The 15,310-nt window shown below is 42.5% G+C and overlaps 1 protein-coding gene across 5 annotated transcripts in view; it reads left to right on the top strand.

Annotated features, from left to right (window-relative positions):
* Nucleotides 1–1,254: 1,254 nt before the first annotated feature.
* Nucleotides 1,255–15,310, top strand: part of RECK (reversion inducing cysteine rich protein with kazal motifs) — a 74,208-nt gene continuing 60,152 nt past the window's right edge. For 3 of the 5 annotated variants that reach the window (XM_054191933.1, XM_054191934.1, XM_054191928.1), the window contains exons 1-4: nucleotides 1,255–1,407; nucleotides 5,616–5,674; nucleotides 11,191–11,265; nucleotides 14,329–14,365. In XM_054191933.1, coding sequence (XP_054047908.1) covers nucleotides 1,329–1,407; nucleotides 5,616–5,674; nucleotides 11,191–11,265; nucleotides 14,329–14,365 — 250 coding nt within the window. In that variant the 5' untranslated portion in view covers nucleotides 1,255–1,328. Of the gene's footprint in view, nucleotides 1,408–5,615; nucleotides 5,675–6,605; nucleotides 6,640–11,190; nucleotides 11,266–14,328; nucleotides 14,366–15,310 lie in introns of those variants that run through there. The other 2 variants (XM_054191929.1, XM_054191932.1) reach the window with 2 other exon arrangements.

Here is a 15,310-nt window from a genome sequence, read left to right as displayed (position 1 = left end):
AATTTGTTCTCTACAGGGAAAAGAGATTGTAGTGGTGGTCCTACTGTACAGAGGTTTCTTCAGTCACAGACTCTTTTTCTAACTGTCTACACTGCAGGCTGAATCCCCACAGGTTGGATTGCCTTCCTGCTGCCAGGGATCGGAACATCTCACCTCTGACCCAAGCTGCAGCGTAGACACAGAAAACCAGCAAACACCACACACAACCCCAACGAAAGGTGAAAGGCGAGCAAAAGCGGTATCAGCCTGCCAGAGCATTCCAGGTTCCCTTCCCAAATGGAGGCCCACCATAGGCAACAGCGGAACTGCGTGGCTGCTGCACGGGGCAGCGAGGAGGTTACACTGTCACTGGGAAGCCAAGGCAGCTTCCCTGCCTGTCACCTTCAACCTGGGCAGGAGCCATCCCCAGCTGCACAGCGGGACTAAAACCCCTTAGCACCTGCCTGAGCCCTTCTGGTAGCTTGTCCCAGAGCAAGGGCTTGTCCTGGAGCAAGTGGCAAGAGCTGATGCTGAATCAACCAGTTGCAGCCACGACGGCCTCCTCACCTCGTGGGGTTTCCTCCCAGCCCGGGGCGTCAGCCGGTGGCTTTGTGCCCTTCCCGTCATTTCTCCCACACGGTGGCTGGATGCACAACGCAATTTGAAGCGGAAAACGGCATTATACAGGAGGCTTACAATCAAGACTCTGGAAGCACTGTGTAGAAATATTAGTAATGCAAGTATTCTGTAAATAGAAATAAACGGATTCAATGGAATTGCCTCCTTCACAAAAACTTTCTCCTAAACACTGTTTCTTCTCTCCTTAGCCCACTTTTAAGCCACACCTGCCCGAACCCTCCCTCCGGGCACCCAGTTGCTGCTCCGTGGGCTGGAGGGGAGAAAAGCTGCGGGCTGCCGGTGCGGGCGGCGGCGAAGGCCGGTATAGGCTCCATAGAGCCGGTGCCCGCGGGCGGGGCGGGGCGGGGCGGGGCGTCCGCCGTGCGGGGGCAGGCCGCAGAGGCCCCGCCGGCGCCAGCGGGGCCAAGGCCTGGTCCAGCGGACACCACTCGGCCGCGGGCCTGGCCCCGCTGCAGGCTCCGCCCGTTTCAGGCAGCCGCCTGCCGGGGCGGGGCCGTGGGCGGGGCTCCCCGCAGCGACGGCGGCTCTGGCCCGCCGGAATGTCCGCGGCGGCCCGGCGGAGGGGGCGGGGCCCGGCGGGAGCGTCGCAGCCAATGGGGGCGGCGGGAGGCCGAGCGGGGCTTGGGGGGGGCGCTGCCCGCGTCAGAGCCCGTCCGTCTGGCGGGCGGGGGTCGCGAGGCGGAGCCGCGCGGCGGGTTCGCGACCGGGCCATGGCGGTAACGGCCGCGCGTTGGCCCTGGGCCCTGCTCTGCCTGGTGGCGGCTCCGCTGCTCTGCCCCGGCGCGGACGGTGAGTAGCGGGGGTTTGGTTGGCGGGGGGAGGCGGCTCCGCGGGTCTCTTTCCAACAACATGGCGCAGCGGCCAGGCCGTCCGCGGGGTGCCGAGCCTTGGCGGGGTGGCGTCGTCCGCGGGGACGAGGCGCGGCCCGGCGCCGCGGGTCCCTCCTGTCTGGAGCGGGGGGAGAGGGGGGACGGCACCCCGGCACGCACTGCCGCCCGCACCTGCCCCGCGGGAGCGGGAGGCCGGCGGGCGCGGGGCCGCAGCAGGTGAGGGTCGGGGGCGGCTCTCCGGGCGCTGCCAGGAAGGGGCAGCGTCGCCTTCCTGCTGTCCGTCGTCTTCCCGCTATGTCGGTGTCCGGCTCCCCGCGGAGAGCACCGTAGCGCGAAAGCCAGTTACAGGAGAGAGGGGGCTAAAATAGCAGAGGCAGCGAGGAGCGGGATGCAGGGGGGCGGCCGTCTTTCCCGCATCCTGCCTGGCAGCGCCATGGGGGTGGTGGACCCCTTCACTTACCCGACTCGGGGCCGGGATTTGTGCCTTGGGCTGTCACGCTGGCAACAGGTAAAGCCCCAAGCTCGGAGTCTGAAACGGAGAAGAGCTGGTGTCTTGCCCCACATGGGTAAAACCTGACTTGTGGATTGCCATGTGAAATGTCAGAGCAGCCCTTGTATCCCAAGGCTTGTATTCCTTGTGGTTTTGCAAACATTCTAGAAGGGTGCTAAACAAGGTATTGAATTTTTTTAAAAGTGAAGGAAAGGTGTTTAATAGAGGGAAGGATAGTGGTAAAATAGTTTCCTGCATTAAAGTTGTGATAGCCGATAATTTCTTGACAGGACCGAAAAAGAATAATGGAAAAAAGAAGGCAGCACAAGCACAGGTATTGGCAAATAGCTTTTAATAAACGGATCATGTTGGTAATGCTGTCACAGGAACGGAAAATACAAAATATGTACTACTTTAAAGCAGAAGACTGCAATCACTGAGGCATTTGTGGCATTTCATTGTTCTATAGCTCTGATTTCTAATGAGGCATGGTTTTAGAAAGAAGGCAGTAAAAAGCAAGTGGAATGAAATATGACATACTCTAGTCCAGCTTTCCCTTGATAAACTTACTCCTAATGCAGAGATAGCAGATCTTATCAAAGAAGGAAGTGTAGATATTTCATAGAATCATTTAAGTTGGAAAAGACCCTTGGGATCATCGAGTCCAACCATCAGCTCCACTCTACAAAGTTCTCCCTTACGCCATATCCCTTAACACCGCATCTAAACGAGTCTTACACACATTCAGGGATGGTGACTCCACCACCTCCCTGGGAAGCCTATTCCAGTGTCTAACCACTCTTTCTGTGAAGAATTTTTTCCTAATGTCCAGCCTAAACCTACCCTGCTGCAGCTTGAAGCCATTCCCTCTTGTTCTATCACTAATTACCTGTGAGAAGAGACCAGCACCAACCTCTCTACAATGGCCTTTCAGGTAGTTGTAGAGAGTGATGAGGTCTCCCCTCAGCCTCCTCTACCTCTTCATAGCTGGTCATGAATAAAATTGGGAAATTTTTGGTACAACTAGAGAAAGTGGGAATGAGAAAGTGAGGGACTGACTGAAAGAGATGTCATAAAACATTTCAGAAGAGCTTAACTGAAAAGAGAACAGAGGAATTGTTAGGAATGGATGTTGTTAATAATTTCCATTTTTGACTTAAGCCCTAAAGATCACTCTGGGCCAATTTGGTTTGCTGCTAATTCAAGATACCATCAATTGATTAGCATTTTGTATAAAAAGAATGAAATGACCATAAAGTTTAGTATATTGTTACTTCATTGTTACACTCTTCGGTATAATTGATAAGACTTAAAACTCAGCAGTGGAAGTGATTGAGAAGGAGAACTATCCTGGATGTGTGTTAGCTCATAATAGGGTTGAGAGCCACTGAAAACTAATGAATAAAAGGCCACAGAGTGTTAAATAATCTATATGAAGGAGCATTTAATAAAATGTTGCCTAGGATATTCACGAACTCAAATCATAGTGGTGTATGCAGTTAAACCTATGCATTGTCACCTAAGCCAAGGTAGATTCTCTTTATAGGTTGAGAACTCTGAATTCTTCGACCTCTTAAATGTAGCAGTTACTTCAATAAAAATTTATATAATGAAAAATTTCTGGGACTTAGGGTGAAACGAAACAATAAAAACATGGTTGAGCAGCCAGTATTTCTCTTTGTAAGTAAAACCTATGTTTAAGTATGTTTGGTTGGTTGTTTTTTTTTTTTACTTATGACAGTTAATTTGCTGGGTGTCTTTTCATTGTGAACCTGAATGTTTTCTGCAGCACTGTGTTAATGTGTTTGCAGTCTGATTGCATAGGCACTGAAATTTAGAAATGTTTCTGAAAATAAGTGCAACTCTTGCCTTAAGAAAAACTGTTCTTCAAAGTTAATTTTTTTTTATTGTTGTAATACATTTCTAATACCATGGCTTTATCACAGGATAAAGTGTAAAGCAAGGCTTTTAATTTAAGTGAAATAATAACTGAAGTTTGAACATAGCAGAGTTTGCTAATGATGAAGTTGATTTTTGTCACAGATCGGCTTACTGAACATAGTGCAGGAAAACTGCAACATCCCACGTGTAGCCCTCAAATCAGAAAGATTTTAAGCCATCTGTATCATATCTCAAACCTTTTCTGCAATGGTAGAAAATTGGCAAGAAAACGTTAAAGTCAATTTTACAATTTCATTCTTTCATCATGTTGTAAGCAGGATTTTGGTGCGGTCCTCATTTGTTACAGGCGTTTTGCTGTGCTGGTTTTAATTATTAACGAAAACCTTCACCATTTAGTCCGACTTTGTTTTTTCTTCTTTCCTCTTCAGGAAAGATAGGTTTCTGCATTAAAATGTAGCTCAATTCCGTAGTATCTGTTTTAAATTCTGACTGTTTCAGAGAGCCTTTTCAGTGATTTCCCCTCCCCCCCAGTTCCTTGACATTTTCAGGCTGAAATTTTCTTTTAGTTTTAAATGTCCTTTCAATATTTGAGAATTTTGGGTTTGGTCATGGTGGATTCTTTTGGTTTTTAAATTGGCTGTCGTAACAGCTAGAAGCTTTCAGATGAAAACACTTGTAAGTTGTGAAATTATGAAGGAATTTATGCCCAAGGTCCCTCTTATTGGTTTGTTCAAAATCTATTTAGCAACTAGGTATTGTGATATACAACTTTATATATGTGGTTTCATTGTACAGTATTGCTTTTAATGTTGTATCGGTGTGATATGTAGTTCAGATACAGTTGAGCAGAAATCTGTAATCATTAAATGATCCTCTGTGTGAAGATGTGCGTGGAAGTAAGAGCTTTGAAGGAAATCCATGTCAGTTTTCTACTACACTGTTCCAAGCACTGGACAGTTCGGATGAAAATGAATGTCAAGGAGTTGTGCAATTCATTTTATATTGATCAAGCTTAACTCTGAATGAAGGAAATACTTGGATGGTAGGGGGAACAAAGCAGAACAAACTGTAATATTAAAAATGCTGCTTCAAACCTTGGTGTTTCATGACTTAATGCTTCAGTTCTCGTTTGTTTTCCTGTTGATGTGTTCATATCTGTGTTTGCTCTATGACTTCCATCTAGTCAGGCAAAACCACTCTTCCATCACTAGTAAACAATTTACAGTTTTGTTCCAAGTTTTTTAAGAAGACAGAGTTCAATGAGCAGCTGTGTTCCTGCTCTGATTTCCTTTTACACCTACCTGTTCCTAACTGGTTCTCACATTTTCAGATTCTGTGAGATGATTGAATTTACAAAGGCATATAGTCTCTATGGAGTTTTTTTGGTGGGGATTTGTTCACTTTTTGTTATTCTATTCTTTTTATTTTCCCTGGGTTAATAAATTGAATTGCCTCATGAAGAAATTTGGAAGGTGCCAAAGTAGTTCAAGTTAAGCAGCAGAAATGTGGCTAGAAGCAGAAGGAAGGGGAGAGAGATCTCATTTTGGTGGCCGAGAGTGGGTAGGGGTATTTCTGTGAGACTCAGTGAACAGATCTGCGTCAACTTTGGAACAAAAATTTCTCATGTTCTTTTTTGTCCTCTGGGAAGGAAAGTTTCTCAGTCATCTGTGGACAAGACAAATTGTTCTGATCAAGTGGGTGCTTCTGTTCAGAAGTGATAGTCAAGTGCTTCGAGTCTTTTAAATGTCTTTTTCCCTCCCCCTGCTCTTCCATAGGCTTGTCTTGTTGTTACCATGCAAAGGACAACTTAATGTGCCGTGATGTCTGTGAACAGGTAAGCTTGTTTTAAATGTGATCTATCGCTCAGAGTTAAAATCATGCCTCTAAACAATGTTGTTGCAAGATTAGGGTTATAAGGAAATTATTTTCTTGTGCGTGTGAATACTATGGGCTGTTCATGAGATGTAATATTATTGTTATTTAAATGAGAACTTAAAGGTTTAAAACTGTAATCCTCCTTCCTATCATAGTGGAAAACAGGCTCTACTGAAGTTGAGGAGAAATAGAGATACAAATCTGAGGTCAGGATTTGGTCAAGAAGTGATAAGCATGTTAGGAAATGTGGGGGGTTAAAGCATTTTACCTAATTTCTGGGTCTTGTGTGTTTCCAAGTTTTGGGGAATTTAAAATGAAGATGATGTTGGTAGCGTTCCTTCTTCCTACCAGTTCTTATTTCTTAGCTAAGCATCCAAGATACTCATTATGATATATGGCTTTGTGAGTCCAGCAAAAATCTGCCTGCTTACTTACTCTGTTCATGAGGTAATAACAAAGAGCTATTTGTGCTTAAATTCAAGCTTGGAAAATACTTTTCCACAGCTTATGTTTAGATTTGTACCTTTGGATAGTATGTTGTACAACTTTGTGTGTATATAAACTTATATACATAAAAATTTTACATTGGTAAAGTATACATACATTTTTATATTAAAATTATGTCCTGAAATCATACCTTCCCCCTTTTCTTGTCTTCATTACCCGCTTTGGGGCTATTCAAGCACAAAAGCTGGTTATGATTAAGTTTGTATTTATCTGTGATTGTACTAACAAAACTTTTAGTTTAAATTGCACTTCTCCCTCCCTGATATATTTATAGAATGCAACCAAATCCCCTTTCAGCTTTCCTGTTGTTAGGCCAAACAAGGAAAAGTCTTACAGTCGCTTTGCATAAGATATTCTCTCAATTCCTATAATTATTCTTGCAGCCCTTCCAGCATAAGTTTATCTCTTTGAATACAGGTAAGCAAAACTGTACATGGTATTATAAACAAAAATATAGCACTCAGTCTTAAAAATTATGTTAAAACTTACGTGTAAGTAAGAGAAAGAGATCTATTACTGTACATAAACAAATTTAATTGGCAGGTTTAGTAGCTGCATTGAGAGGGCGTTTGGAATAACCCGTCCAATTCTTTCTTCTGTTCCATTGGCTTGAAGTTCCTAGTTTATCATGGGAATTCCTCTTAGCCCTTCATGAAAGGCCTTGAGCTTTTTACTGTCAAATTTCATCCCATTTCTGTTATACCAGTTCTAATTATTGGGGGGGGGGGGGTGTTCTGTGGTTTTTGTAAGATGTTCTGATCTTGACTTATCTGGATTACCTCTCTCTACTCAGGTAATCAGCATATTCAGAGTCTTTGTGGTGAGAGGTCTAGAACATGTCTAAAGCAAGACTGGCACCCCTCAAATTGTTCTATAAAGAACTTTCTTAGTTGCCTCACATCAGGCTGGTAGCATCATTTTGGGAATGACTCTTTGATATAGGGCAGCAAACTGGCTGAAGGGGCTGTCTACTAATTTTTTGCTGATTTTCGTGTTCTGTAACTTAACCATTTTGTGCAGCACAATTCAAATGCTTTCTCTTTGTTGAATACATTTTGGAATGTATTATTTGATACTTATCCCCTTGTCTTAAACATAAAATTTATAGGGTGAAGGGTTACATACATGGAAGGTGACTGGAAGGGAAGAGCTGTCTGAATGATTTGCCTTTTTCTGACTTTCCAAATATGTTTTCCAAAGTAATTGCCATGCACTTTTTGCCTTGTCTGTGCCACCACACTGTACCATCCTGACATGATAATTTCTTTAACAATAATACAAAAATGTTTTCCTCCTAGACTTCATAGTTTGTGCCATAAAACATTTAAGTTGTGTGCCAGGGATGGCAGGGAAAGAGAGCAGGCTTGTGCCCCATATTTCTATTTAACCAATGCTTGGCAACACCAGTGACCAAGGTGCACAGACAGGAATTTCGGTGTTAACACAGCTGTTCCTAGTGGAGAGGGCCAGCAGGAGGTGCAGATGCACTGCTTGAGACCTTGTGCACCTGTTATGTCCAGAAGGACAGTCTCTGGCACTGGCTGGGCCAACCACTCATGACACGTTAGAGATCTTGACCCAAAAGGAGCTCTTGAGGAAGAATGTGTCCATCCAAATCTTGGACTGCAGGGAAAGGGTGGTGTCTTTCCTTCAGTCAATGGCACTTAAACTGTGAGAGTCATGCTCTGATCAGCTTCCTGAACTGTCAGATAAAGCAGCTGAGGATAGAAGCATTGCCTCAGTGTAAATGGGAGCTAGACAAGCTGTTCATGGAGAACCTTCAAGGACAGTAGCCTGAAATATGCATTGCATGGAAAGAAGGATGGCCAGAGTCTATGCTTGGTGGGGACTGAAAGTTTGTGACTCCTGACAGCAGGAAGAAGTTTCTTGGCCTGTCTGTGGATCTGCACTTGCAGAATAGATTTGGGACGTTAGAACAGATAAGGAGGAGCAAGCAACATCAAGGAATCATCTTGACCAATCAACTGGTTGTAAACAGTACCACCAGGAGAGAGACTCCCTTTTGCAGGGGATGGAGGCACTCATCTGCAGATGTGACTTGCTGTCTAAGGTGGTTTGGTTTTTAGGGACTCAGATCTAGGATGTTGCAGAAATTGCAAGTGTTTTTTTTGACCCTGAGACTATTACCTGTTGGCTGCTCATCTACATGGACACCAGTGATACTATTGAGGGAGGCCTTGCATGGGTAAAAGGTAACTCCAGCCCAACTAGGGTGAAGGGCACAGGAGACCCACCTCCTTGATCCTGCCAGTTAAGGAAGAAGGCTTGATTAAGGAATTCTGCTAACTAGTAATTCAGCTACTTTAAGTGAGCCCTTTGAAAAAGACGACCTGGGTTACAGCTCTGTTTGTCAACTAACATGATTCAAATATCTAATTATTTTGCATTCTTAGTAAGTATTATTCCAAGCTTAGTTTCAGTATCATCTTCTCGTGATTATTTGATTGTCTGTCAGATACTGTAGCAAGGAATTAGTGGGCCTGTATTTCTCTAATTGATATTTTTTCCCTAAGTTTATTTCTGGGAATTTTCACAGTGATAACGTTCCTGTCAGCATTCACGTCTGTACCACTCCAGGGATCTCTATCCAGACCCTCCTCTAAGCATAAGAATAGTCCATCCCCATCCTTAGGAAAACACGTTAATGTTTCAAGAGGGTGGCTTGGCTAAACAGAGAAGACATGAGCAAGCTTCAATGCAGAAAGGCAGTATAGAGAAAGTAGAAGCAGGGAAAGGTTATAAAAGAGGAATTTAGGGGCATGTAAGGTTATAGTGGGAAAGAAAGCTCAACTGGAGTTGAGACTTGCAGAGGATGTCAAGGGCAACAAGACGTGCTATGGCAGTAGTTAAAGGCTGAAGACAGAAAAATGCGCAACTGTTGCTGAATGCAGCACATGATTTAGTATCAGCAAACACAGATAAGTCAGAGGTAATGAATGCCTTCTTTCCTGAGTCTTTGTTAACAAGGTCTCCCAGTCCTCTGTGCACAGAGATGGGGTTCAAGGAAGAGTACTACCAGTAATAGGTAATGGTTGAGTCGGGAATTACTTGAGCAAATTTGACCCATACAGCTCCATGGGACTAGATAGACTGCATCTGAGGGTGCTGAGAGAGTTTTCTGGTGTCACTGCAAGGTTACTGTCTATCACCTTTGAAAGGTTGTGGAACTTGAGGGAGGTCTTCAATGACTGCAGAAGGACAAAGAATTCACCCGTCTTCCAAAAAACATCCCTCAAAGGACAGTCCCCAATACAGCAAACTACAGACTAGTCCCTCGGAAAATCACGGACAGAGTCCTCTCGGAACACATTTCTGAGCATGTGAGGGGTAAATCGTGCCTGACAAACCCAATTGCCTTTGATAATAAGGCTGGATTTCTGGATGAGGGGAAAGGAGTAGACATCATTTGTGTTGACTTTAGCAAGACTTTCAACACTGCCTCCCTCAATGTTTTTGTATCTATTTTAGGATAATGTGGTTTTGATGGATGGACAACTAGATGAGTAAAAAAGTTGGCTGGATAATCAGGCTCAGAAATGGAGGTTAGTGGGTACTACTCTGCCTGCAGACTAATAAGAAGTGGAATGCCAAAGGCGTCTCTTCTAGGACCTGTCCTGTTTAACATCTTTATTAATGACCTGGAGGAAGCAACAGATTCCACTCCTGTTGAGTTTTCAGGCAATACCAGGCTGGAAGGAAAAAGCTGATAATCTTAACAGCAGGACTGTCATCCAGAAGGACCTGGACAGAAGGAAGGAACTGGCCAACAGGAACTTTATGAAATTCAGCAAGGACAAATGCGAAGTCCTGCACCTTGCAGGAGAAGAAAGAATTGCTTGCAACAATATGAGTTGGAGGTTGATTCGCTGGGGAGTGGATTTGCTGAAAAATATATAGGGATACCGCTATATCGACAGCAAGCTGAACATGAGCCAGCAGTGCGCCCCAACAATAAAGAAGGCATCCTGGGCTATATTAACAGGAGCATAGCCAGTAGGTTTAGAGAAATGATTCTCCCCATTTAGCCAGCACTTGCTGACCACATCTAGAATACTGGGTCCAGTTTTGTTCCCCCCTGTTACAAGAAAGACATCAGTTAACTGGAGCAAGTTAGCAGAATCACCAAGATGATCTGGGGCCTGGAGCACATGCCCTCTCTGGAGAGGCTGAGGGAACTGCCTTTAGCCTGCGGAAGAATGAGCACCTCAGAGCAGCCTTCTGGTACATGTAATAACATTGCTCAGAAGACACATCCAGGCTCTTCACAATGGTACGTAGTGAGAGGACAAGTGAGAGCAGTCATAAATTGAAATTAGAGAGTTCCAGCTGGTTTTAAGTTGGTAGCAAAGCTGCCTTGCAATGACAGTGGCCAGCTTCTCAACATCCTCAGTTGCATCCCCTCCAGTTTCATGAACTTCTGGATGTTCAGTTTATGGTGGTAGATGGTGCTTAACTTGATCTTGCTCTGCTGTGGGTAGGATTCATTCCCCTGTTAGTTTTGATAATCTAACTTTTGTTCATCTTCATTCCACAAAAATTACTTGTTACAGGGTTTTTGGAAGGGGTGTAGTTGCTTGAGGTCAGGTAGCGTAGCAGAAGGTTAATTAAGTAAATAAGAGTTGTATAATATTTTGATACGCACGGCAGAAATCCTCTGTTTTTCACACTGCCTATTCAATAGAAACTTTTTGATTGAAGTGTTTGAGGAGGAAATTCTCGTTCACTTCTAAATATAAAAATTTCTTCTTCATAAAAAGTGGAACATATTTGAAAGACTACAGACATATTAAAGAAAATCTTAACTTTATATTGTTTATATATTGACTGTTATCCGAAGTTGTTGAAGGGTAGATAGTAGTGAAACTAAAAACAAAGTAATCAATGGAAAATTTTTTTCCGTATGTAGTTACATTCTATATGGTTTAAGGCGTGTTTTGTTTCTAACAGATTTTGTCTTCTAAGAGTGATTCCCGTTTGAAGCACTTACTGCAGCGAGCACCTGAGTATTGTCCAGAATCAATGGTAAGGCTTGCTAGTTTTTAATTAAAGAAAACAAAACAACTAATGTTATATTAACAAAGTTTTGCTTGCAAAAATAAAGTTTTAAAATTACTTGTATTTTATTTACTCACTGAGTTTTCAGCTGCTGGAACACGTGTGTATGTCTTAAAGCTTTTTCTTCCTTGTTATGAGGACTAGAAAAATTCTTAGAATGAGATTTGATCCTCAAAGTAGGATTGTATTTATTTTTTTTTTTGTAAAGCCATCATACATTATGCTACTGGCAATAAGATGGGACTTGACAATTTTGCTAGGTGTCCTGGTTGTGTAAGCTACAAAATGCAATGAAAAACTGACCTATGTTGTAAAAAACTGTGCTGGGTGATTGCCACTTGGATGTTGATGGCAGTGACTTTAATTAAAGCTGTGAGGTCTTGGTTGGGCTAAGGCAAGGAGACCCTCACATAGGTCTGAATGGTTTATGGCCATATCTGACAAACTGAAGTAATTGGATAGTTACTGGATAAGTAAGATTATGGTTTCCTAAAAGTTCTCTAGTGCCTCACTAAAAAAAATGAAGAATGTCATCTACTCCCTGTCTTAGAGATGCTCTAGTAGGGGAAGAGATAAGCACTATCATTTGGATTGTAAATTCTGGAGTCTTATCTTCTGGCAACTTAAAATATCTCAACACATGTGCTGTCAGAAGGGTCTGCTTTCTTTTAATTTTTGTTACTTCTAAATAGTATCAATACTGTTTCCATCTAGCTTAAAACATATACTCAGCTCAAGTGAGAAACATATAGGAGTAGTAAATCTGAGAATAACAATTTATAAGCAACTTTGCAAGAGTGTGTTTACTTATACATCCTTTCCTCCTCCTCAGAAGTGTGTTTTTTTCAGTGTTTTGTTTCTGTGGATCATCAGCTCTAAGGTCTTAGAAAGTTATAGATAGCTGATGGTATGAGCAAAACCTGTGGCATGAAAACATATCGAAGTGATGAATAGGATTTATTTTGGTGCTGGTTATCTTTTATTGCCTGACAGGTAAAGTAGGATCTATCTGCATAGGAGAGGAGTGCATTTTTAGAAGACAGGATTGCAGAGTACCTGAAAACAGGAAAATGATTGACACAATTTTTAACTCCCAATTACCATCTTTATAAATGGCAATTTTTACTGTATGGTGTGTATCTTAAATTAATATCACTGAACTGGTAATTTTTATAAACTTTTAAAAAGGTATCTAGATATAAAATAGTTAACAGTTCAAGTTAATACTGTATTTGCTGGTTTCAGATACCCCTTGTCTTTGTTGAAGAGGTATTCTAGTGACATTCCAGATGAGCGGATAGGTTATGAATTTAATCAGATGGTCTATTTTCTGGAACACTGGTTATAGACGTTGTGTTGTCTATATTCCTTCAGGTAACATGATAGAAAGTATCGAGTATTAAGTAAGTAATACATGTAATTAATTAATTTAATAAGTAATCAAGTATTAACTGGTATTAAGTAATACAGTAACTGCCAAACACAAAAGGCAACATTATCTTATAATCATAGAATCATTGAGGTTGGAAAAGACCCTTAAGATCATCGAGTCCAACCATTAACCTTCTCATGCAATAAAGGAAGTCAAATGAATCAATGGAGTGGAACTACTAGAAGCAGCAGCTCTTTACCCTTTTCTTTTGATCTGACTTTGACTTTTATCTGAGGAGGAAACTCCCACAGATACGGAAGAGGATGGTTTTAACAGGTTTAGATCACTAAATACAGATCCATTGCAACTTTAGAAAATCAGTAATTCCTTTGATGACAGAATCCCTGCATGACAGTATGCCTTGCCGTTTCAGTGTCACTGAATTGAACTTTTCGTTTTGTCTTAAAGAACATGTTCAACACTCTCATTTAAAGCCCCTTGTGGTGGGTTGACCTTGGCTAGGTGCCAGGTGCCCACCAAGCTGCTCTATCACTCCTCCTCAACCGGACAGGGGAGAGAAAATATGATGAAAAGCTTGTGGATCGAGATATGGACAGGGAGATCACTCACCAATTACCGTCATTGGCAAAACAGACTCGACTTGGGGAAATAAATTTAATTTATTGCCAATCAAAAGATCAGAGTAGGATAATGAGAAATAAGAACAAATCTAAAACCACCTTCCCCCCACCCATGCCTTCTTCCCAGGCTCAGCAGTCTGGCTAACCAGGGAGGTCCCAGTTGACTTGAGGTTAACAAGTGTGATGCCTATCCACAAGAAGGACTGGAAGAAGGACCTGGGGAACTACAGGCCTGTCTGTCTGACTTCAGTGCCTGTGAAGGTTGTGGAACAGATCATGTCGAGTGTCATTACGGAGCACAAGCAGGACAGAGCCAGGTGATCAAACCCAGTCAACATGTGTCCATGAAAGGCAGGTCCTGCTTGACAAACCTGATCTCCTTCTGTGACAAAGTGACCCGCTTAGTGAATGAGGGAAAGGCTGTGGATGTTGTCTACCTGAACTTTAGGAAAGCCTTTGACACTGTTTCCCACAGCATTCTCCTGGAGAAACTGACTGCTTGTAGTTTGGACGGGTGTACTCTTTGCTGGGTAAAAAACTGGCGGGGTGGCCAGGCCCGAAGAGTGGTGGTGAATGGAGTTAAATCCAGCTGGCAGCCAGTCACAAGTAGTGTTCCCCAGGGCTCGGTACTGGGGCCAGTTCTGTTTAATATCTTTATCGATGACCTGGATGAGAGGATCGAGTGCAGCCTCAGTAAGTAACAGTACACTGCTATTGATTCCATACTCTGTAGATGGTAGCCTTCTCGTCAGAGCAGGCGGTACTCAATTTATATCACGTAGTGCTTCTTCAAAAGATGTTTTAGATGTAAGAATTCTTCCAATAGCATATATAAGCATATATGAGATTGTAGGTTGTTTGGTTGGACTCAGTGATCTCAAAGGTCCTTTCCAGCCATGAAGATTCTATGATTCTATAAAACCCAGGGGAAAAAATGCTGAAAATGCTGTTTTGTGTCTGCTAGAAACTCTCTTACTCTGTAGGCTTACTTTTGCTTAATTGCATTTTACTTTTCAGGGAGAAGTATGGGGTTGTATAAATTCTTCTTTGCCAGGTAAGGAGTCCTAGTTTTTGCTATTGAATTGTGTTGCTTTTTCACCATGTGCATGTTTTGATGTTATGTCTACCACGTGCACCTATAGATTTTGTGCTAATTTAACTTTCCTTATGCTTCCATTATAAACTGTATTTGATGTCTAGTTTCCTTTAAAGTGGGTTACCTGCACTTTTTTCAACACTTCTTTTTCTAGTTAGAAAATGTTTAATGTGTTCGTATGATTAAACATGTGTGCTTCTGTGACACATCCAAGAAATATCAAAGTTTCTTTCCTTTAAAGATTTTCTGTTATTTTTAGTTTCAGTATACTGTAGCCTGATCTATAAAAACATGGATTATTGCACCTTTGCTCTGGGTGCAGTATAACTTGGAAAAAAACTGAGTAACAGGGGGAAATAGTAAGAACTAGGAAAAAAAAATTTAAGAAGTCCAGAGGCTCAGATCAAGAACCAAACTGCTTGGTGCACGTAGATTTAGAAAGTTAAAGCATAAATCACAAGACAGGACCGTTAGGGTTAATAGAAGAGATCAAAAATAGATCAAATTGGACTTAACTAGTACTATCATATCATATGTCGTTTCTAAAAGACTTGGAGTGAAATTAGCATGCTGTGGTTGAAGAAGTGGTAGTGAGGAAAGAGGAGGCTGTAACAGTTTTATGGCATCTGCTCAGACTTCCCCCCACCCCGCTTCAAAGGCAAACTGTTGATTCCAGTGCATGCAAAGAGATTTGCTGTCTTATGTTTTGCTAGTTTTACTTTAATCAGTAGTATCTTTTGGAGTTGCAATGCTTCTGTCTTACCTAAAACCTGATAAATTTTCAGTTGGAAACAATACCTAATCTTCACCGAAGCTCAGTAGCTATATACAAATGAGTGGCAATGCTTTTAGTGCAAGTGAGAAATGCATATTTTATTTTGAATGTTAGGTTTCTGTAAGCAA

This window comes from Rissa tridactyla, chromosome 2 (assembly GCF_028500815.1).
Source record: "Rissa tridactyla isolate bRisTri1 chromosome 2, bRisTri1.patW.cur.20221130, whole genome shotgun sequence".
NCBI classification, from domain to species: domain Eukaryota; kingdom Metazoa; phylum Chordata; class Aves; order Charadriiformes; family Laridae; genus Rissa; species Rissa tridactyla.
The sequence above is the reverse complement of the archived record's forward strand: the minus strand, read 5'-3'. Positions and strand labels throughout refer to the sequence as shown.